This window comes from Silene latifolia, chromosome 2 (assembly GCF_048544455.1).
Source record: "Silene latifolia isolate original U9 population chromosome 2, ASM4854445v1, whole genome shotgun sequence".
NCBI classification, from domain to species: Eukaryota; Viridiplantae; Streptophyta; class Magnoliopsida; order Caryophyllales; family Caryophyllaceae; genus Silene; species Silene latifolia.
This window is the reverse complement of record NC_133527.1, coordinates 142,556,953-142,578,759: the sequence shown is the minus strand read 5'-3', so window position 1 is coordinate 142,578,759 and position 21,807 is coordinate 142,556,953. Positions and strand designations below refer to the sequence as shown.

The window sequence follows — 21,807 nt, the reverse complement described above, 5'->3', positions numbered from 1 at the left end:
CTTTATCTTAAATTCCGGGGTATCACGCTTCTTTATTAGACCTTCATATGCGTCACCTAAAATTCAAAATAGTGTTAGAAAAAATAAAATGGTTACGTAAATTTATTATAACTAAATACAAGTAATCAAACTAATAAAATAATACACACCTTTCAAATGCTCGGGCTCCTTTTTCCTCCTCACGGTCTTATAGATGATATCTCTATATCTTTTAGTACAAATATGATTGTACCTTTCACGGACAATATACTCCAATCCCGCCGGCCAATCAAAGGATTTCTATAAAAAGTTTTTATTAGTATAAATTACTAATTGAAATTTAGATATAAATTAACAAATTAAATATATACAAAAATATACCCGAAAGATGTTGAACCATTCTTCTTTTTGTTTGGGCGTAGCGTCGGTCCAACAAGTAGGAACATCCCCCGTCATCTTTCTGTTTCGTACTTGCCGAACAACCACTAACAACCGTTCTCGTTAGCTTAAAACCGAAATACAATATGTTAAATACAAGTACGAGTTTATATTAAACAAAGAATGAATATTGTAACTTTAATGGAGTATATGAAATGAACATATGAGTAACATATATCTTACCAAAGACCAGCCGGATCAAGTATCATCTTCCCATCATTAGTCCACTGAATCTCGGGTCCCTGATCTGATGAGTCATCATTGGTCGATTCCTCGACCGACGCCCGCTCAATCTCCGTCTCCTCTTCCTCTAAAGAAGACGTACTACGACGCTGACTACCCCCGCCTCGCTGTCTACCTCGTCCTGCGCGACCTCCTGCCATCTACAATTTCAAAAAAAAAATATTAAACAATGTTGTTAATAAAATAAAAACATAATTGCAATAAAATATAAAATAAAATTAAACAATGTTGTTAGTAAATTTACCAAAATAACTAACACTAATCCTCATCATCTTCTTCATCAGTTTCATCCTCATCCTCATCCTCATCCTCATCCTCATTTTCATCCTCCTCCTCATCATCATCATCATCAACTTCTTCATCATCATCATCATCATCATCATCATCATCATTATCATTATGTATTTCCTCCTCCCACTCCTCCAACTCTATATCTTCTGCATTCTCTTCCTCCTCTTCTTCATCTTCCAACTCTTCACCCTCCTCATTCCCATTCTCGTAACTGATTTCTTCAATTGGAGACAAAATGGTGCTACTTGATACTACTTCTTCTTGGAAAAAAGAGGTATCTATTTTTGATCTTGCCTTTGTCTTAAAGACTGCCCACCATTGCTTTTGATTTCTATCATTCCTCGTGCATGGATAAGAAGAGAAATAGACTTGAAGAGCTTGATGTGCGAGTATAAAAGGGTCATACTTAGAATATGTTCTAGTATGATTCACTTCTATGAGTTTGTAACGTTCATGTACTCTTGTTCCGGCTATAGAATTGTCCTTCCATTCAACCTTGAATAAGACAGTCTTATAAGCACGCTCACGCCCATTATAGCACATCTCAAATATTTCCTCTACTATACCATAATAGTCATTGCCATCAAGAGAAGAAATAGTGACACCATAATTGCATGTAGCCTTATTTTTACCATAGTTGAATGTATGAAAATTGAATCCATTAACTAGGTATCGATTCCAAGTTCTAACCATTCGTGAAGGACCATAGGCTAAACTCTTTATCAAATCATCTTCGATATTCAACTCAATAACATGCTTCTTAAACCATGATGGAAGTTGCTCCTCGTGTTTATTCCAAACATCATCCCTCCTCACATTAGAATGCTCTTTCATGAAATCAGTCACAAACTGCATTTCATATGGTTCTAAGATTTCACAATTAGATAGAACGTAAAGGTGAGCACGATTATATTCTTTGTCATCCAAATATCTTGTTCCCCCAATTGTTGAGCAACCTTCATCATCATGAGTTTGAAAAAACTCGGGTAAACTTGCATCAATTTCATCCTCTTTATCAATGTTCAAGTATTTTGCCTTGGTTTCTATATGTTTTTCAAAGTAAAGCGAGCAAAAATTTGCAATCTCTTCTGTTAAATATGCATTGCATATAGAACCTTCTACCCGAGCTTTGTTACCAATTTTCTTTTTCATGTGTTTAAGAAACCTATAATATAATTATAGAGCTTAATTAAAGTTGATAAAGTTAAAAAATTAAAGTGTATAAAAGAATAATAGTTATAATGCCAATAATACTAGTTAACTTTTATTACCTTTCAAATGGATACATCCACCTATATTGGACGGGTCCTCCAACTTTGGCTTCATAAGGCAAGTGAACCGGTAGATGCTCCATGGAATTAAAAAATGTAGGAGGTAAGATCATCTCAAGTTTACACAATATTTCTGTTATTTGCTCTTCGAGACGTATCATGTCCTCAACGCATATTGAGGAGGAACATAAATCTCGAAAAAATTGACTAATCTCAACAATTGCATTCCACACGGTAGTCGGGAGAAGATGTTTCAAAGCAACGGGTAATAATCGTTCCATGAAGACATGACAATCATGGCTTTTCAAGCCTTGCAACTTTGACTTCTTCATATCAACACATCGTTTAAAATCCGATGCATATCCATCTGGAAACTTTAACTTTCGTACCCACTCACACAATACCTTCCTTTGAGCTTTGTCAAGAGTAAAAATGGATTTTGGCTTTGACCCGTCTTTCCGAATGTGCAATTTGGGACGGTCACAAAATTTCTTTATATCTTTTCTTGCAGCAATAGTATCACATGACTTTCCTTCTACATCCATAATCGTATGAATCAGTAGCTCAAAAAAATTTTTCTCTATGTGCATTACATCCAAGTTGTGCCTAATTAACATTGTTTTCCAATACGGAAGGTCCCAAAAAAATGCTTCTTTTAAACCAACCATATTTTTTTCAACTCTTTAAACTCTTCTTCTGTACCATCAACAGTAGTTGGAAAATCACATATCAACTCCCATACCTCATCCCCTGGAAGTCGATCCGGAGCATCGTCACGGACCTCTTTACCTTTTAAAAAAGCTTTCTTGTTCCTCCTATGTCCATGTCTTTCCGATAAGAAGTGTCTATGACAATCAAACCAACTTATTTTCTTGTAATTAGGGAGATAAAATGCTTTACTCTCTTCCATGCAACAAGGACATGCCTTTTGCCCAGCAGTAGACCAACCCGATAACATTCCATAAGCGGGAAAATCATTTATTGTCCATAAAAGTGAAGCTCTTAGTTGAAAATTTTGCTTTTTGGACACATCATATCTTTCCACACCAACATTCCACAAATGTTTCAACTCTTCCACCAATGGTTGTAAATAAACATCTAAATTACTTTTTGGATTTTTTGGACCGGGAATAATAAGTGACAGGAAGATAAATTGCTTTTTCAAGCACAACCAAGGTGGTAAGTTATATGGAGTGACCATTACAGGCCAACATGAATAAGGCTTACCAAACTGATCGAATGGAGAAAACCCATCTGTACACAAGCCAAGTCGCACATTGCGGGGTTCATCGGCAAAATCAGGATAGATCATATCAAAACGCTTCCATTCCTCCCCATCACTCGGATGACACATCTTTCCCGGAGTACGAGGATTTTCCTTGTGCCATCTCATTTGTTCGGCAATATTTTTTGTTGCATACATTCTTTGAAGTCTTGGAGCGAGTGGAAAGTAAATTAATGCCGGGTTTATTGATATTGGTTTCTTACTCTTTCCACCTCTCTTACAACCCTTGTTGCCTTTTTTTCCCCTCAAAACAATATCTCCCTCCCTTGTCTCATATCTATCTCTTTGACATTTCTTGCACTTGTCAAGGAAAGCATCATCTTTCCAAAAGAGCATACATCCTTCGGGACATGCATCAATATTTTGATGCAGAAGTTGAAGACCTTTAACGATTTTTTTGGTATTGTAGAAACTTCGGGTCGTGACATTATTTTCGGGGAGAGCATCCTCAAGCAAAGAAGCAATGGCATCAACGGCATTAAATGGCATATTAAACTCACATTTCACCGTTACTATCCTAGAGGCGGCTTGTAACAATGACATTTTGCTCCCTTCATATAATGGTTGTTCAGAAGCTTTTAACATGTCAAAAAAGACTTTTGCTTGTGGATTTGGTGGTTCTTCTTCATTCATTGCAAGATGATCGTCATTATTGAAAATATTAGACTCAAAGGCATCAACAACCATATCTCTATATGGGTTCTCATTTTGTTGGATTTGAGGTTGTTCGGGAGAATATGCTTCTCCATGAGAAATCCAATTGTAATAGTTTGGACAAAACCCATTTGTATAAAGATGTTCTTCTACCTCTATGTCATGTAGATATTTCACGTTTTTACATTTAGTACAAGGACATCTAAGTTTATTTTCTACCAAATCATATTCATCATTTTGTTTAGCAAATTCAATAAATCCACGAACCCCCTTTATAAATCTAGCGGTAGGACGTCTCTTCTTATCTACTCTTTCTTCGTACATCCATCCACATTCCAATCTCTTCATTTTAATCTAAATAATATATAAACCATAATTTTAACAATAAAACATAGAACCACCTTTAACAATAATAATCCATACAAACTAATTAACTATACTAATTAACTAAAATTATATTAATTAACTAATATTATACTAATTTATACTAATTATAGTAATTAACTAAAAGTATACTAATTTATACTAATTAACTAAAATTATACTAATTTATACTAATTAACTAAAATTATACTAACTATACTAATACCTTTAAAAAACAATACTCCACATCAAACTAATTAAAATAATTTACTACCTTTAAAAAACAAAACTTTATACTAACTTACTATATTCAACATTACTAACATATAATAACTTCCACCTTACTAACATTATACTAATTCACTAAACAATAAACAAAATCAACAAAACTAATATTAATCAAAATCAACAACACAATCATCACTATCAAAACCCCCAATTTACACAACCCTTAATCTCAATTTCACCAAAACCTAATTAAATTACAATTAAAAACCTAATAATCAACACAAATACTTATATAAACATATCAAATCATCCTAATACTAGTTACAATAACAAAATAATCTAAAATTAAACAAAGTAATTGAAATTTAAGACAAATAAATTATACCTTGGATGAACCGAAATAAGGGAGAGGATGAACCTTGTTGTCACAGTAATGGTGGTCGGAGCAGTGGTCGGAGCGGTGGTCGGAGTGGTGGTCGGAGTCGTGGTCGGGTACAAGTCGGATTTCGCCTTTGCGGTTGAGTTATTTTGTGTGTTTTAGATTTTTGGTAAAGTATGAGAGAGGGGAGAAAGGATCTGCGTGTGTTTCATATTCGTTGAGCGGGCGACTGAAATTGGCGACTGAAAAGGGGTAGTCGCCAATTTAGCGACTGATTTCAGTCGCCCTTTCGAAAATCGCTGTGTCCAATAATTTGAAGGATTTTGGTAGTCGCCAACTTAGCGACTAATTTCAGTCGCCCGAAATTTTTTTCAGTCGCCAAATTGGCTACTATTTTTTTCAGTCGCCATTTGTAGTCGCCCGAAATAGGATTTCTTGTAGTGATCGGTGCTACGAGGGGAATGATGCGCTGCCTTTCTTGGTGTGCAGTGGAGTATTTCGAGGGGTTGTTTGCGACGGTCCCATCGGTAATTTTTGAGGGGATTCTGGGAGGAGTGGAGGGGTGTGTTACGGAGGGAATGAATGCAATTCTAAGGGAGTAGTACAGAGGTGAAGAATGAAGTCTTTGCTGCGTTGAGCCAGATACACTCATACACCCGCTGAAGGCCCCAAGACATGACGGTATGAATGGACTTTTTTTGTCAAACTTATTGGCATAATGTTGGTCCTGTTGTAGTTCGTTCGGTCCTTATTATTTTAAATGACACATCTTTTCCGGAGGGCTGGAACTCAACTAATATAGTACTTATACCTAAGAAGAAAGCTCAGAACAGAATGAAAGATTTTAGACCTATTAGTTTATGTATTGTGGTCTATAAACTTAGATTGTATCTAAAATACTTGTGAATCTTTTCTGCAGGACCAAGGAACAATTTGATCTGATGGCTTCGAGTTCAAGCAAGGGGAAGGGAATTATGGATGATGGTGTGGGGAGAGGGCCGGATGCAATCGTGTGGGATGATGGTACTGAGGAAGAAACTGAGAAGGGTAAACTGATGCTGCTCGTGGGTTGAATATGGGCGCAGAAATCCATTAATGTAAAGGCGGCCATTGAAACAACGATCAAGTTATGGAATCCGGTGAAACTTGGGAACGTTGTTGATGCGAAAGAGAAGACTTGTTTTTTTCATTTTGGGGCATTACGCGACAAGGTATAGGTCTTAGACAATCAACCATGGCATTTTGACAAGTTCGTGTGGTGCTTTAACGAACTCAACTCATCGGGTAAGTTTACTGATATTCCTCTTTGCCATATTCCTTTTTGGGCGAGAGTATATGACTTACCTATCTCGGGTCGAACAAATGAAACCAATGCTAGAAAAATTGGGTCATTTCTGGGTACATACATTGGGATGGAATTGGGACCAAACCCGGAAATGGATAGAGCAATTAGAATTCGCATTTTACATGATGTAAGGACCCCTCTGAAAGCGACGGTCCCAATTACTATGCCAAAGGGTCAGACAGTTTCGTTCGATGTCAAATATGAACGAATGCCTACTTTTTGTTATGGGTGTGGGCAATTAGGGCATGGTGAAAAAGATTGTGAGCATGGGCCCTATAACGAGGAGGATCTTACATATGGTGAATGGCTTTGCGCATCCCCGTGGAAGATTACCAAAACAGTTAAGGAAGGGGTTGGGAAGGCGGCACGATCTTTACAAGCCGATCTTGAGAGACATGGCAGACAAGATGAGGAGCATGCAGTAGCTAGCATTATATAAAAGCTCCAAAATATTGCAGTAGGATTAAAAAATAAAAAGAAAGCTGACAATTCGAAGGGGCAAGAGGAGGGGAGGCAAGAAACTACGATGAGAGCAGGGGCAGAGACGAAGGATGAGCAGGGAGCTATGGTGGTGAGTTGGGGCACGGGGTGACTATAGAGGTGTGTGACTCTATGCAGCCGGGAAGGGGAGAGGAAATGGATGTAGAGGAGGGGGAGTTGAGGCGTACGGTCGAGAGTGGTGTGGTGAAGAGGAGTGGGCAGGAACTGAAAAGTAGTAAGTGGACTCGAAAGCAGCGAGTGGAGGGTGGTGGGGAGAAACATGAGGGGCTGGGTGATGTGGCGGGGAAGCGGGGAAGGGAGGAGACAGTGAAGGAGTTGTTGAATGGAAAAAGGTCAAAAGTAACGATAGACGAGGGCGTCTTGATACCTGAGGCGGGAGTTGAGGGAGCTCAACCCCGTCGGGCTCAATGAGTATCCTAAGTCTCAACTGTCGGGGATTGGGCCACCCCGATGCAGTTGGTGCCCTCCGTCATTTGATACGGAGGGAGGCTCCGGCCATGGTGTTTCTTTGCGAGACGAAACTAAGTGGTTGTGAAATGCAGACCGTCCGGGCTAAATTTGATGGACTTGAGGGGATGGAGGTGGATAATGTGGGACGGTCTGGTGGGCTCGCGTTTTGGTGGAGAAAGTGTGTGAACTGTGAGTTTGTGTCGGCTTCAATCCATTATATGTATTTTATTATACACGAGGAGACAAGTGATTGGAGAGTGACATGTTTTTATGGGTGGCCGATGGTTGATGACAGACACCTCTCATGGAAATTATTGCGTATTCTTAGTAGTCAATCCTCTTTGCCGTGGGTATGCATTGGTGACTATAACGAGATTCTTTACGCGACTGAAATGAAAGGGGGTCAGAGAGCCCAGTGGCAGATGAACAATTTCCGGGAGGCCTTGATGATTGTGGGTTGGCTGATGTCCAATTCAAGGGGTATGGTTTTACTTGGGATAATGGGCAAGCGGGGGAGGATAATAGACAAAGTAGAATCGATTGTGCTATGGGTACAGTGGAGTGGAAGGAGCGTTTTCCTTATGCGCGACTAGTGCATTTAGGTCGTGAGTGGTCTAATCACTCACCTCTCAAGCTTGTCTTAGATAGGAGGGAGAATGTTGAGGGATGTAGGAGAAGGTTTCGGTTTGAACAGGTTTGAGTGGGGGAGGACGGGAGTAAGGATGCGGTGAGGAGGGGCTTTGATAGATGTTGGGACATTATGGAGGCATTGAGCGAGAGTGCAGCTGAGTTACAGTCGTGGAAACGGGTGAGTATAGGGAAGATTGTTAAGGCCGTTGCTACTAAAAGACGCCAAATTGAGAGACTCAATACGGGGGGTCTGCTAAAGACGTGAGGAGGAGGAGGAAACTAGTGAGGGAGGTGCCTGATCTTTGTAGACAGGAGGAGCAATTTTGGAGACAGCGTTCGCGGGCTCTATGGCTTAAAGATAGGGACCGTAATACGAGTTGTTTCCATAGACAGGCGGGTCAGCGGAAGGCGAAAAACTTTATTAGCAAACTGGTTGATGATGAGGGAGTCTCTAGGTGCGGTGATGAGGCTGTTTCACGAGTTGCAACGAGGTACTTTACTGAGCTCTTTACAACTTCCCCTCCTCGTGACTTTGGAGATATTTTCCAAGGCATGGAAGGACGGGTTACTGACCGGATGAATGGGTTGTTACGCCAAGCATACACGGAGGAAGAGGTAGTTGAGGCGTTGAATCAGATACACACGCTCAAAGCTCCTTGATCGGATGGGATGAATGGCTTGTTTTATCAAACATATTGGCATATTGTTGGTCCGTTGGTGATGAGCACGATTGTGGGAATCTTGGATGGGGGCTCCAATGCCGAGGGGTATTAACCACACGCATATTGTTATAATGCCTAAAAAGAAGGCCCCTGACAAAATTCGTGATTTTCGACCTATTAGTTTATGCAATGTGGTGTAGAAATTAATTTCGAAAGTGCTAGCAAATCACCTCAAGCAGTTTTTAAATGAGATTGTCTCGGAGAATCAAAATGCTTTTACACCAGGGAGATTGATAACGGACAATGTGCTAATTGCCTTTGAGTTATTTCATCACATGAAAAATTCGAGGCATGTGGAGGGGCATATGGATTGACGGGTATGGATGATTAGTTTCGCGGATGATGGATGAGTTGGATGAGGTTTTTAATGTGATGGATGGATACGGGTGAAGCTTTACCCGACCCGAACCCGATCCATTGACATCTCTAATTTTATCCCTTGTAACTTAAATAATGTGACTCATCACTCATCAACTAGCTAAAGTAGCGATAAGTATGTAGTTGTTACGAATTTCACGGTTGCCAAATAAAAAGACCTTTCAAAGCCTCTCTTAATTCTTACACGATAAAATAAGGGAGGGACTGAGGAAATACAAAATTATTGACAAAAATCATACTGATTGGATCTTTAAAATGTTAATTAAAATAATTAAACAAATTCACATATTATATAACAAAATTTAATCTATAAAACTTTAATTTTTATTTGTTCTTCATTTGATAATTTAGTTTCAATCCATGTATTTTTACATGGATTTAACACTAGTGTGATATTAAAGTACCCCATGTACTTTAAACTACTCCCTCCGTACCACACCAAAGGTAACATAGAGAAAAATGGAGTATTTAAGAAAAGGTGGAAAAAGTAAGGGTAAAGAGGGAAAAAATAGGTGGGGTATGTAATTGTGGGTTTAATTGTGGGTTGGTAGGTGGGGTATATAATGACATTTTGTGTAAATATCAAATGGGTATAAGGATAATTTGGTAATGTTGTGGGCCAAATAAGGAATGTTACCTTTGGTGTGGTACGTCCGTTTATAGTAAGTGTTACCTTTGGTGTGGTACGGAGGGAGTACGATAGAGTGGAACTATGGGTGTATAGTTATCTCACAAGTACCATAGGACCATAGTTCCATCCACTCAGTCCTAGTTATATCTTGCTGTTTTCCATCAAGTGCTTGGGTAGTATAAAAAAAAAAATGAAAGGGCGTCATTGGGTGACACTTAATTTGAGCGCCACCTTCTCACAAGGGGTGAATAGGAACCCCTTCAATTAAAAATGCATGTAAGAGGGTGACACCCAATTTGGGCGTCACCCAATGACGCCCTATCAGTTTTCAAAAAAAAAAAAGTTGAGATTATCCTCGAAACACTGCAGCCAGAATATAAAGACGGGCATGCATAGGAGCTCAAAACAGCTGCATACGCCACCAATCAACAATCAGACAATGAAAAGAAAGTAGTGTTTGTAGAAGCAGAAAAGGAGTTTGTGGATTTTATATTCAGTTTAATGTCATTGCCCCTTTCACGTGTCTCAAAAGTTCTACTTCTAAATGAAAAGTATTGAGTCTCTGGATACTCAATGCTTTGAGTCAGAGAAGTACAAAGTCAATGCTCTTAGAGGACTAATTGACTCAGCAACTGTTTGTGTCCCTTTATTATCGATTTATGATCCCCCCCTCCTTAAACCTAAATATGTGAGGAGAGGTTCACATTATATGGTGACCAATGTTGTTAGGATCGAGATCCTACATTGGATTGAAGAGGGGTAGTAGGATCGGATCGCAGGATCGAATCGTAGGATCGTAAGATCCTACAAATAGCTTGGATAAACAAGTTTATATAAACTATTTGGTATAATTTGTGATGTATAATGTTAAAAAGTTTATTTAATGACATGAAAGTCTTAATAATCATATCAATATATTACATATATCTTTAATTTAGAGTTGTAAGTATATAAGAACAACAAACTCACAACTTTGTTGCACAAATAAGCATTTTACGATCCTGAACGATCCTACCATCGATCCTACACGATCATGTACGATCCTGTACGATCCTACCCGATCCTGACCGATCCTATACCGATCCTACCACCAAAACGATCCTACGACGATTTGAATCGTTTTCCACTTTTTGGTTCGTAGGATCGTACGATCCTACGATCCGGATCGCGATTTTAACAACAATAATGGTGACCGATAATTTGGAGGTCAGCCCATTCTCAATGGCTCTCATCAAGTCCCATGTTAGAGATTTTTCGGAGTTGGAGGACAAAAATGTTGAAATTGGTCTCCAGGAGGTACCTATTTAACTTGTTTTACTAACTAGTAGTATTAAGGTATAAATTCATTAATTTGGTTTTGGTTAAACTGAAGCGGAATCATGGTCCTATAACTTGTATGTACAGTGATTCAGATATAATAATAGACACATGATGTTTGCCTGTTTGGGTTGGTTGTTTTTGCAGGGATTAGCCATATTAAAAGCATCTCTACAAACCAACACTGTTCTGACGACCGTCTTTCTTAGGAAGGTCTGGAGTGTTAAATCTGTCATGTAACTTGTGTCCTATCTTGTTTAGATATTGTCGTATTTTGGTTTCTTTGTATGTTGTACTACTAGATTAGCATGGGCGCCTGCCCATGTCTAAGGTCTCTCATTTTCTGTTTCTGGTTCGTTTACGACTTTTTACTGGATTGTGGAAACTTGATTGATTTCCTTGTTTTATTTCTGCTTTAATGATGATGTTACCTCCAGTCTTTTCTACTTCATTTCTATCAGATTCTCATCTAGTCTTGTCCTTTCTCGTGGCTTGTCTATGATGAAGGACGACATGAAGCCAAACTTAAAAGTTAAAAAGACTTTGGAAACATCTTAAAATGACAAATATTTTTGTTAATAACTCATGATAACTGGAAGTCAGTTCTTGATTCTAGGAATTAAACTTTAATCATCAGCTACTAAACAAAGATGTTGCATCTACACCCTAATGTCGATGTCTGTGCTTTTACATCACATCACAGGAACAGAAACTTTCGACTGCACTATAAACAGAAACTTCATGCGAATTCACTAGTAAGGAGTAGTGTAATGAGTTAAATGGTAAGGAAATTACTGTAGAAATCTGAAGTAAAATAGAAGAAATTATAGCATTCTACGAGAAGTGATGACTGTGCTGAAAATAGATGCCGCCGTCCTTAACCTGTGTTCGCGCACCAGTCGGACTGATTGTGATGAACGCCTTCTGGTATTATATAGACCGTTCTTGCCTTTTCTATCACTTCCTGTTTCTCATTTTAATTGCTAAGCTAACTTGATTGAGGGGAAAGTAACTCCAGCCAGAACTCTTGATTTCAAAAAGTCGTAACTAATCAGTAAATCGGAACCGACACACCCCTTCTAATCTGAGGCAAGAACGATAACTGATACAACTTGATTTGTCTCAACCCAACCTGAACCGAAGGTAACCAGGAGATGACATGTGAGTTGTGACGAATTAAGTACTCCACCTGATTGAAACTCCACAGCGGAGTAACAAAAGGATGATCCAAATTAAGACACTAAGATAAGTAACTTGTAATTTAGAAAATGTACAACGAAAAATTCTGGTTTTTTTTCTCCATTTCTCTGTCCTAGTTCACAATGAATTAAGATGTGTACAAGGAACAAGAGAAGAGAATAAATGTTGTAGAAGTCACTCTAACCTACATATTCTCATAAATCTGCACAAATGTGATATGTTTTAGAGTCTACAAAAATTTAGGTCCTGTTCTTTCTGGCTTTTTAGATTTGAATCGAATCGAATGGAGTTGAATTTGAAATGAATCGAAATGAATCGAATCGAATGAAGTCGAATCGAATCGAATGGAGTCGAATCGAATCGAATAGAGTGAATCGAATCGAATCGAATAAAGTTTGAATTGAATTTGAATTGAACTGAAATAATCATATTAATAATAATAATAGTATTCAATATTATTGTTATTATCAACTATAATATATTAATATTCATAGTATAATAGTAATACTAAAATTAATATTTATAAGAAAAAAATTATAATATTATATATGAATAATCATAAATTATGATAATGAAAAAATAGTATTTTTCTACTAATAATATTTTTAATAACAATAATAAATAATAAGGTTATATTAATAATGATATTAGTAAAATAATTGTTTAGAATAAAAACACTCAAGTAAGCGTTGCTCGAATTCAGGCCGAGTCAACGCCCTACTCTCATATGGCATCTCGAGCCTATGCTTGCTCTCTTTGGATGGATCTTTCACGCGTAACAAAGGCCTCAGAGGGTATGCAAAAGGTCCTTCTCTGATGCCTTACGGTAATGGTGGATAGTCGGGACCTTGCTTAAAGCTAAGGTCTATGTGCCCTCTTGTAGTAGCTCGAGTAGTCTTACTTCTAGAGAGAGGAAGTTGTTGGTGAGAAGTTTTTACCATTGATTGGTGAATAGTGAGATATTTATAGGTTTTATGTGTACCTCAAATGATGGTTTGGCAAGCACGGTTACCATATTCGCTATGAATACGCCTTACCGATTCGCGATTCGCTTATAGAAAATGTGTTACATGTATTTTCAGTAATCAACTTGATAGAATTCACTTTTAACGATTTGTGATTCGTAGGGTACCAAGCGAATTTGTAACCATGTTGGCAAGCGTGTTGACTTGTAAGACCCCGTATTGGCAAGTGAGTCAAGTCGGTTCGGTGTGCCTCATTAATAATATTAATAATAAATGTTATGAATTTTAATAATAATACCAATAAATATTATGAATTTTAATAATAATACCAATAATTATTATAATAACAACGATGATAATAATAATAATAATAATAATAATAATAATAATAATAATAATAATAATAATAATAACAACAACAACAACATTAATAACATTATTATTCATTTTAATAATAATATTCATCATCATCATCATCATCATCATAATAATAATAATAATAGTAATAGTAATAAATAAATAAATAAATTATTAACAATATTATTAATTATAATTATAATAATAATAAATAATAAATAATATTAATATTAAAAAAATAGTATTATTGTTAACAAAATTAATAATAACTATTATTTAAATTAGTAAAGCTGAAATGAGCTGAATTTAATGGAGCTAAATTTCGAATCGAATGGAGTGAATCGAATCGAATCGAATGGAGTTTCAATGAATCGAATCGAATGGAGTGAATCGAATCGAGCTAAACTAAATCGAATAGAAATTTGAATCGAAATGGGTGAAAATAAGCGGAAAAAAAAAAGGGTCAAGTCTTACAGCAGCAATAGCAGCAGCCAAAGACATTAGACTAAAGAAACAAACATTCATCCAGTGCCATAGCTTCTGAACCAAGCTCAACTCATTGTTGTTCGCCCTCAGGTACATGTGGTTTGCCAGAATGAAAGTCGGGGGAAATGTGCTAATAGCTCCGGTAAGGCTCATAAAGTCCCCTAGGAAAGGTAGCAGAGCTGCCACATATGTGTTGAATGCGAGGTACCCTCCCCTTACCATTACCCGAAAACCCAAGTTGCGTGGGGCAAGTGCGCTTCCTTTGATGATGTATCTTGTGTCTAAATATTCATACATTGGACTAGCAAATACTTCTTCCATTTAACTCCACTCTACCATCTTTCCTTTTCCATCCATTCAACTCCACTCTACCTATTTCCTAAAAAAGAATGTCAAATGACCATTTTGTCCTCATACCCCATTACTTATTTACAATATTTACCACTCATACCCCACTACTTCTACATCAAACTCCACCCTTTTTCACTCATACCCCACTTAATTACATTATACCTCATTATTTATACAATATTTTTCACCCAACCCCACCCTTCTTAATATTTGTGCAAAATACAAATAGGTAGAGTGGAGTTGAATGGAGGAAGTATCTGGAAAGGAAAACCATAAGATACATGGGTTAATGTGTACTCCATAAGTAGAATTTTTGATTAGATGGGTCGGTCTCACATTATATAATATAGTACACGAGACTGTCTTTTAGGAGACTAATAGTACGAGCTATTAGATATGGGAAACAAAGTTAGGTAAGGACGGATGAAGAGATTTACATGCAAAGCTATTACTGAATGTAGAAAGGCGGAAATATTTGCCAAGGTCTTAACCCAAACAGGTCCAGTATGACTAAAAACAATGAAGATATTATGTACAGAAAATATATATCAGGATGACTAAAAATCTAAAATTGCGAAATAGCGAAGTGGTTTGGGAAGAAAGATAGAACCTGAATCTCAGGAAGCATTCCGGTATTAAAAGCAAAAACGGAACTGGCAGCTGCTCCAATTGTTGTACATATTCTGCTGACTTTGTTCCCAGTTAAGTTATACTGAATTCCTGAAAAATTCACGTACAATGAGTGTTCTCAGTAATCGTACCATAAACCCTCTAAGGAAGTTGACACAGAAGCTTTAAAAATAATGCTCAAAGTTCCGAGCTATTGGCATGCCTGTTCTATTTCAAAATAAGCCAATTAGACAAAGGAAGTTGACACAGAAGCTTTAAGAACAACTGTAGAAACCATCAGGTTCTAAAGAGTTCAACTCTTTGTAAAAGTTCGTTGACAAAGAGAGCAAACAAAGAGTGAACACACCATCTCGAGCTGAAAGCACAACGGCTACAACAATGTAGACCAGACTCAGGACCGTTGAAACTCCAAGCAAAATCCTTAGAGCAGATAGATGAGGTATTCCTATAGCAAACATTCCACATACAATCCCTGCTATGGCTATACAATATGAAGCTTCAAAATGTCATCATCCCGGTACAAAACATATGTCGCCTACAAAAGAGATTAATATGTGTCTGTTGAAAACTTCCAGATTATAAAAAAAGCCAGATACTGTGTTTAACAAGTCAGAAGTTTTTCACTAGATTGAAGTCATTGCATGTCTATCTAAAAGAGGATTCGTATTTTACTCTGAAAACCGAAGTAATCCATTTTCTGTGGAGCCAATGACTTGCTATTCCTTATTCTTAATTTCTGGTCGATGCAATTCAATATGCATTTTTCGTGGTGGTAAGCTTGGATATATCTACTAATCCCCCACATCGTATACGTTATTAGGCGTACTATTGAAAAATTATTCAGCACTAAAACCAGTTGAGAATACCTTCAGTGCAGAACCTGCCAGAATAATGTATCCAGTGTTGATCATAAATAGATTCACATATTGCAGCGCCCACGTAACTGAATAAGCTCGACGACCTGACAACGTTCAAAAACTTTAGATGTAAATAACTAGGTGTTTAGTGAAAAGTGAGGTATTGGACAGATGTTAAGGTTTTTATTTTCTTCAACCTACCATATACGAATCCTGCAAGATCCCTGTATCGGATATGCCTCTTCCCCCCAAATTCGTGAAGTTTAGCAACAAGAGTATTTGCGTACAGCGATATGGCAGTTGCTACAATGAGACCAACTACGCCACCTATCCATCCAAGCGGAACCATGACCGTCCCAAATCTTTTCCTAGCCATCTATAAATAATTCCCTTAATTTTGCATTTAACTTTAAAAAGAAAGAAATTGAACATTTTCAGAAAGCAAAGAGCAATCCAATTTTCCAACTATGCAGGCTTGTGGTACATACACTGCATCAAGTTACTGCATAATGGAGGTAGCATCGACATCAAATTTCTAACTATGTAGAATTGTACTAATACATTCACCGTATCAAGTTGGCGCAAAATGTAAGCAGTGTCGAACCAATTATCGTAACAAAATGTTATGGAGGGAACATCACCCATGGAGTATGTTTTATATATAGCGAAGGACAGTGTTTAATCAAACATCTCTCATATTCCACGCAAAAATCGAAAGCCTGCATAGTTAAGACGATTTACTACATGCAAAACACTGCGGTTTCGCTAACTGAAAATTTAACCCAAAAAGTTGGGATAGATGGTCTCTCATTGTCATTGAGTTCTCTATTTTCCATCAATTCTTTAAGTGCCGTCTTTGGCTCTTTCTTTGGTGAGATATTGTCTCACTTGACGGAGTCGTTCAAAGACTCGTTAACTTGTTAAACTAAAGAATCTCTGCCATGTCCAACTAAATTATTAGAGATCAATAGATCAAACAAAAAGAGGTTGACCACTTGACTCGTCCAATCGATCCAAACCTGCATTCCTAAATTTTATTATGTACTAATATTTGGCTAATTCATCCTTTTGTGATGTCAAACACAAACGTAAGAATCCCTCATTTTCTTGCCAAATGAATTATTCCGGCAAATTCATAAAGAACTCACCCATGCATCTACGATGAATAGAACATAAACATTCATCAATCGAACATAAGCATTCAGACGACTAACCAAGAATTATAACTGACATACACTTACCAGCCGATTATTGTTCTAAACAAGCTGTTATACAACTGCAATAGAACTACCAATATCAAGATGCCACAGAACATCAGAATCAAATTCCAGCTACAAACAGAAAACTCAAATGCAACAAACATCGTCTCCTCTCGCCCTATGATTCATTGACAATTATTATCACTTCTAAGAAGCTTCAGAAGGCTCTGAATAAATAAATGAACATGTTGATTTAATGAAATTAAGTAATGTATGCCAATATAATAAGAATCAAAAGCTACATGAAAGAATGAATCTCATTCACATAACATTCTACACCCGAGTTCTCGATACAATACTAGCTATCACAAACAAAACTACATAGGACGCACCAAGGCAACACAAAATTTACATAGTGGATGAGGATCATACTCACTTACTCAGTCACACAATGAAGATACAACAACCGGGTGAGTTTGAATGTTTGATGAGCATAATAAAATATAACAATACTTTCACAAGGAATAAGAAAAAAAAAAAAAAATAAGAACTTAGCCAGTCGATAATCTTGTGGACTCATCATCAACATTGTCGACAGTAACATCGACCTTCTCATATTTGAAATCCACGGGATTCATCGGTAATTCAGGCACAACATTAGAGTGCCTACCGAAGAAGATAACCCACAAAAACAACGCAATGAATGCCAACATTGTACCACATCCAGTGGCAAATATCACCCCACCAAGAATCGTCAAGAAACAACTCTTTTTCATAGGAACGCGTTGATTTTCATCCATTTTACTCTCGGGATTCAATGGTTCTGAATGTAGTGAACTAGGAATCGTCCTAATCTCAAAACTCCAAGAAGATAAACTGCTAATTTGACTCGAATTCCCACTCGACGAGCTAATCCCCACCAAAAGATCCTTACTATCCCACATTTTCGACAAATCGATAGGGTAAAAGATCAAAGGGTTGTAAGGTCTCTCAGTGCCGGATTCGGCCAACCGAATCTCCAACCTCTTAGAGCTAGCTTCATAATCAATCCAAGATTTTAAAGGAACCCCACCATTAAGAAGCAAACCAATAGATGATACATCACTAATCTCCTCAGATACAAAATTTCCAACATCAACACCAACATGATTACCATTGAAATCACCTACATTATCATCTTTCCTAGTATCATACTCAACAGCAACAAATTTCTGGTCAACCATACCAGAAAGACCAAAATACCCTTGATCAAAAACCTTTGAAAGTTCCTCAACCTTGGGGAAAATTACAAAAGCCATACCATCTCCATCACCAGGAGTTATAGTAAAAGTAAATTCAGTGGAAAATGAAATGGGTTTTGATGATTTCGAATCGATAAAGGTAAAGGGTTTCTTATAAACAATTTGCCCAGAACTTGACCCAGAATTAGGAGAAGTCAAATTGACAAAATTTCCCTCATTTGCAATCTGGGCATCCCCTAAAAGGGCAAAATCGGAATTAAAGTCTGAATCTTTATCGCCATTGAAAGATTTGAGTGAAAATGAAGAAATGGGTTCAGCAATTAAGGGTAAGAAATGAAAAATTAGGAAAAAAGATGATGAAAGATAGTACCTTTGGATTTGATTCATTGTTGTACAAATTTGATTTATTTGTTCTTCTAAAGATCTATATGATATGAATTGTAAGAGAAAATAGAGGGAAATGTAGAAATTATTCAGATTTTTTATTAGATTTTTATTAATTTGATTATTGGTTTCTACATTTCTTGAAGATCGGATATTTGGGAATTCAGAGGATATAGGTGGTTTTGATAAAGATTATGAGAGAGATGAGGAGAAGGAAGAGAGAGGGAAAGAGTGGGGTGTTAGTTGGAAATCCGAGGTGTCCACTAATCCAGTAGGATAGCACGTGCACGTCCTTGAGGTTGTTGAAACATCACTAATTATAATTGGCCCATCAACTTATAAGCTGTCCAGCCCATCAAGGTATTGGGTCCATACATTTGAAAATGTTCATGGGTTGGGGTAGAGGTAGACCTTACGAAATTGACCCGACCCTAATTCGACCCGACATCCGAAATCAACTCCCGAACCTTAATTGACCCGACCCGAAGTTTTATTCTTGCAAAATGATTATTATTCACAAATAACTTCATAATAGTTGACTCGAAATCAATCCGACCCAAAATTGACCTGAACCAAACCCGACCTGGTTGACCTGTTTGTCAAGTCTATCTAGGGGTTATATAGACTTGAGAAACGAGTCAGTCGAGTGGGGTTCGGGTCGGGCCAGTTCGGATTGGGTTATTTTGAGTTTGTCACATTTTCGGGTTAGTTCGGGTCGGGTCATTTCAGGTTACAGGCTTGTTTCAGGTTTGTCGACCAGGTCTGTTTTGGGTCAAGCAGGTCGGGTTACTTCGGGTGAATGATTAACATAGGAAAAGTTAGTTCAAGTCTTTTTGGATCAATTAGAGTTATATTTTTTCGGGTCATTTTCGAGTTGGGTTGTTTCGAATTGGGTCATTTCGGGTCGGCTCTATTACGGGTCAAGAAAGTTCGGGTCATTTTCAGGTCGGGTAAGTCAATTCGGGTTCCGGGTGTTATTCAAGTTCTGTAAATCAGATCAATTTTGAGTCTCGGGTCAGCCTTTTCGACACACCCTTTCTCACCAAAGCTCACCAAAGTACTTCTCTCGGTACGCTATCATATGCTTTTTCCAAGTCAATAAAAACCATATGCAGGTCTTTCTTCTTGTCCCGATGGTGTTCCATCAACTGTCATGATAATAATTGCATCCATAGTCGATCTCCCAGGCATAAATCCAAATTGGTTATCCCAGATGTCTACACATTTCTTAAGCCTTTGCTCGATTATTCGCTCCCATAATTTCATCGTATGACTCATAAGTTTAATTAATTCCCCGATAATTGAAACACTCTTGGACATCACGTTTATTCTAATACAAAGGCACAAAAGTGTTTCTCCTCCAAGCTGATAGCATCTTATTGCTCCTCCAAATCTTGTTGACAACATGGTTACCCATTCGATTCCTTTCTCCCCAAGCACCTCCAAACTTCTATGGGTATACCATCCGGTCCCTTTGCTTTCTTTGATCCCATTTTCCTTAATGCCTTTATAACTTCACTATTTTGTATTCTACGCACAAATTTCCGATTAACCATGCTTGGCGTTACTTGTACATCCCAAAAACCTTGCTCTTGATGTTCATTGAATAAAGTATCAAAGTAAGAACTCCATCTAGCCTTTATTCGTTATCCTGAACCAGAACCTTGTCGTCCATATCTTCCACACAGCTAACTCTCCCAATATCCCTCGTCTTTCGGTCTCTTATCCGGGGCCAGTTTATAAATATCCTTTGTAATACTACGGATTTTTATAAGCTAAGTACTCGACCGAATAGTGACAAGAGTGTAATCTGTTTGGGTTCTGCCGAGAAATACTCGGCCGAGTATAGTGAATACTCGACCGAGTAGAGGATACTCGGCCGAGTATACACTTTACTCGACCGAGTATCCGGTCTGGCGAGTAATATTTCAGCGGTTTTATGCGGAAGTGTTTAGGGTTATTTAATATTAGAAGTCAGTTTCTAAACGTCATTTACAACCCTAATCATTTTACGATTACTCTAATCACTCCCTAATCCTCCACTGTGTGTGCAATCGTCGTAGTCCTTGCGTTCAATCTTTCACTCTACTGTTGGTAAGTCCTTATTTCCCATGTCATTTATGTATTTTGAGGGTTTACTGTTTATATGGAATTGGGGAAAAGGGGGATTGTGCAATGTGTGATTGTGCTATATGTGGTTATTGTATAGGAGAAGACTTCGTAGATGAGCTTTTCTGATTGTTCGGTTTCCGTGTTGCTGTTGTTGCTAAGGTAGGGTTTCTCCTACTCAATACTGTTAATTGATTAAGATTGTATTGTTTCATAACTATTGTTATCTGCGGATCATCGGAGGATGGGTGGTGTGGTGACGGTGTTGGTGTTGTTGTGTTGTGAGGGTTGTGGTGTTGTGACAGCTGTGATGCTGTGTGTGTGATTGTGGTGGAGTCACTTGCGGGAGTGGCTTCACACCCTAGTTCGCCCTCCGTGGAACCCGCCACGGGAGGGGATGTGCACATTAAGGGACAGGGATTGTTAGTCGCTCGTTGATGAGCTGGACTAGGTGGGGATGGGCTGCGGTCACCCACTGGCGGAGTGGATTACCTGTTGCGATGGGTAATCTGGCAGGGTTACACACTTCGGTGTGTAGTCGGTTACTACGAAGGATGATCAGCCGGATGCATTGTTTGTTTGTCTTGTATTGATTGAATGGTACTGACCCCGTTGTTGTTGTTTGTGGTATCTGCTATGATCCATTCGGGGATGGTGAACAGGCTTGACAGGTATTGCTTTTGGTGAGCTTGGGCGGTCATGGGGGAGTCGTCTTCACCAGTTCTAGCATCACATTCTTGAGTCTTAGTTATGATTTTGTAGTTGTCAGACATTGAATTTATTTTATTGGTTTGGTTTTAGATTTGGTTGATGTAAACATTTATACTTTATGGTACTTTTAATAAATGTGCACAGTTCAGACGCTTTTGATATATACTAACCTCGGGCAACCGAGATGGTAACACGCTTTCATGGTAGGGTGG

The 21,807-nt window shown here is 37.9% G+C and overlaps 2 protein-coding genes and 1 pseudogene across 2 annotated transcripts; all 3 read right to left on the bottom strand.

Moving 5' to 3' along the window:
* Nucleotides 1–596: 596 nt before the first annotated feature.
* On the bottom strand, nucleotides 597–3,534 carry LOC141641399 (uncharacterized). The gene is made up of 4 exons (XM_074450061.1): nucleotides 2,925–3,534; nucleotides 2,533–2,757; nucleotides 1,411–1,994; nucleotides 597–800 (listed from the first exon to the last, which is right to left on the bottom strand). The coding sequence occupies exons 1-4, from the start codon at nucleotides 3,532–3,534 to the stop codon at nucleotides 597–599; spliced, it is 1,623 nt and encodes a 540-aa protein (XP_074306162.1).
* Nucleotides 3,535–11,724: 8,190 nt separating this feature from the next.
* LOC141643049 (proline transporter 2-like) lies at nucleotides 11,725–16,327 on the bottom strand (annotated as a pseudogene).
* Nucleotides 16,328–17,449: 1,122 nt separating this feature from the next.
* LOC141643047 (lectin-like protein LEC) lies at nucleotides 17,450–18,778 on the bottom strand. Its single transcript, XM_074452071.1, has one exon. The coding sequence runs from the start codon at nucleotides 18,776–18,778 to the stop codon at nucleotides 17,702–17,704; it is 1,077 nt and encodes a 358-aa protein (XP_074308172.1). The 3' UTR covers nucleotides 17,450–17,701.
* Between the last annotated feature and the right edge of the window lie 3,029 nt (nucleotides 18,779–21,807).

Bases quoted from the DNA above. Each gene is read 5' to 3' on its own strand.
- LOC141641399 (XM_074450061.1), bottom strand. From the start codon at position 3,534: ATGATCTATCCTGATTTTGCCGATGAACCCCGCAATGTGCGACTTGGC. The intron at 2,758-2,924 runs GTACAGAAGAAG...TTATGGATGTAG, and splicing joins TTTTCCAACTACTGTTGATG to AAGGAAAGTCATGTGATACT. The intron at 1,995-2,532 runs GCTTGAAAAGCC...AAAAACATATAG, and splicing joins GAAGAAGTCAAAGTTGCAAG to AAACCAAGGCAAAATACTTG.
- LOC141643047 (XM_074452071.1), bottom strand. From the start codon at position 18,778: ATGAATCAAATCCAAAGGTACTATCTTTCATCATCTTTTTTCCTAATT.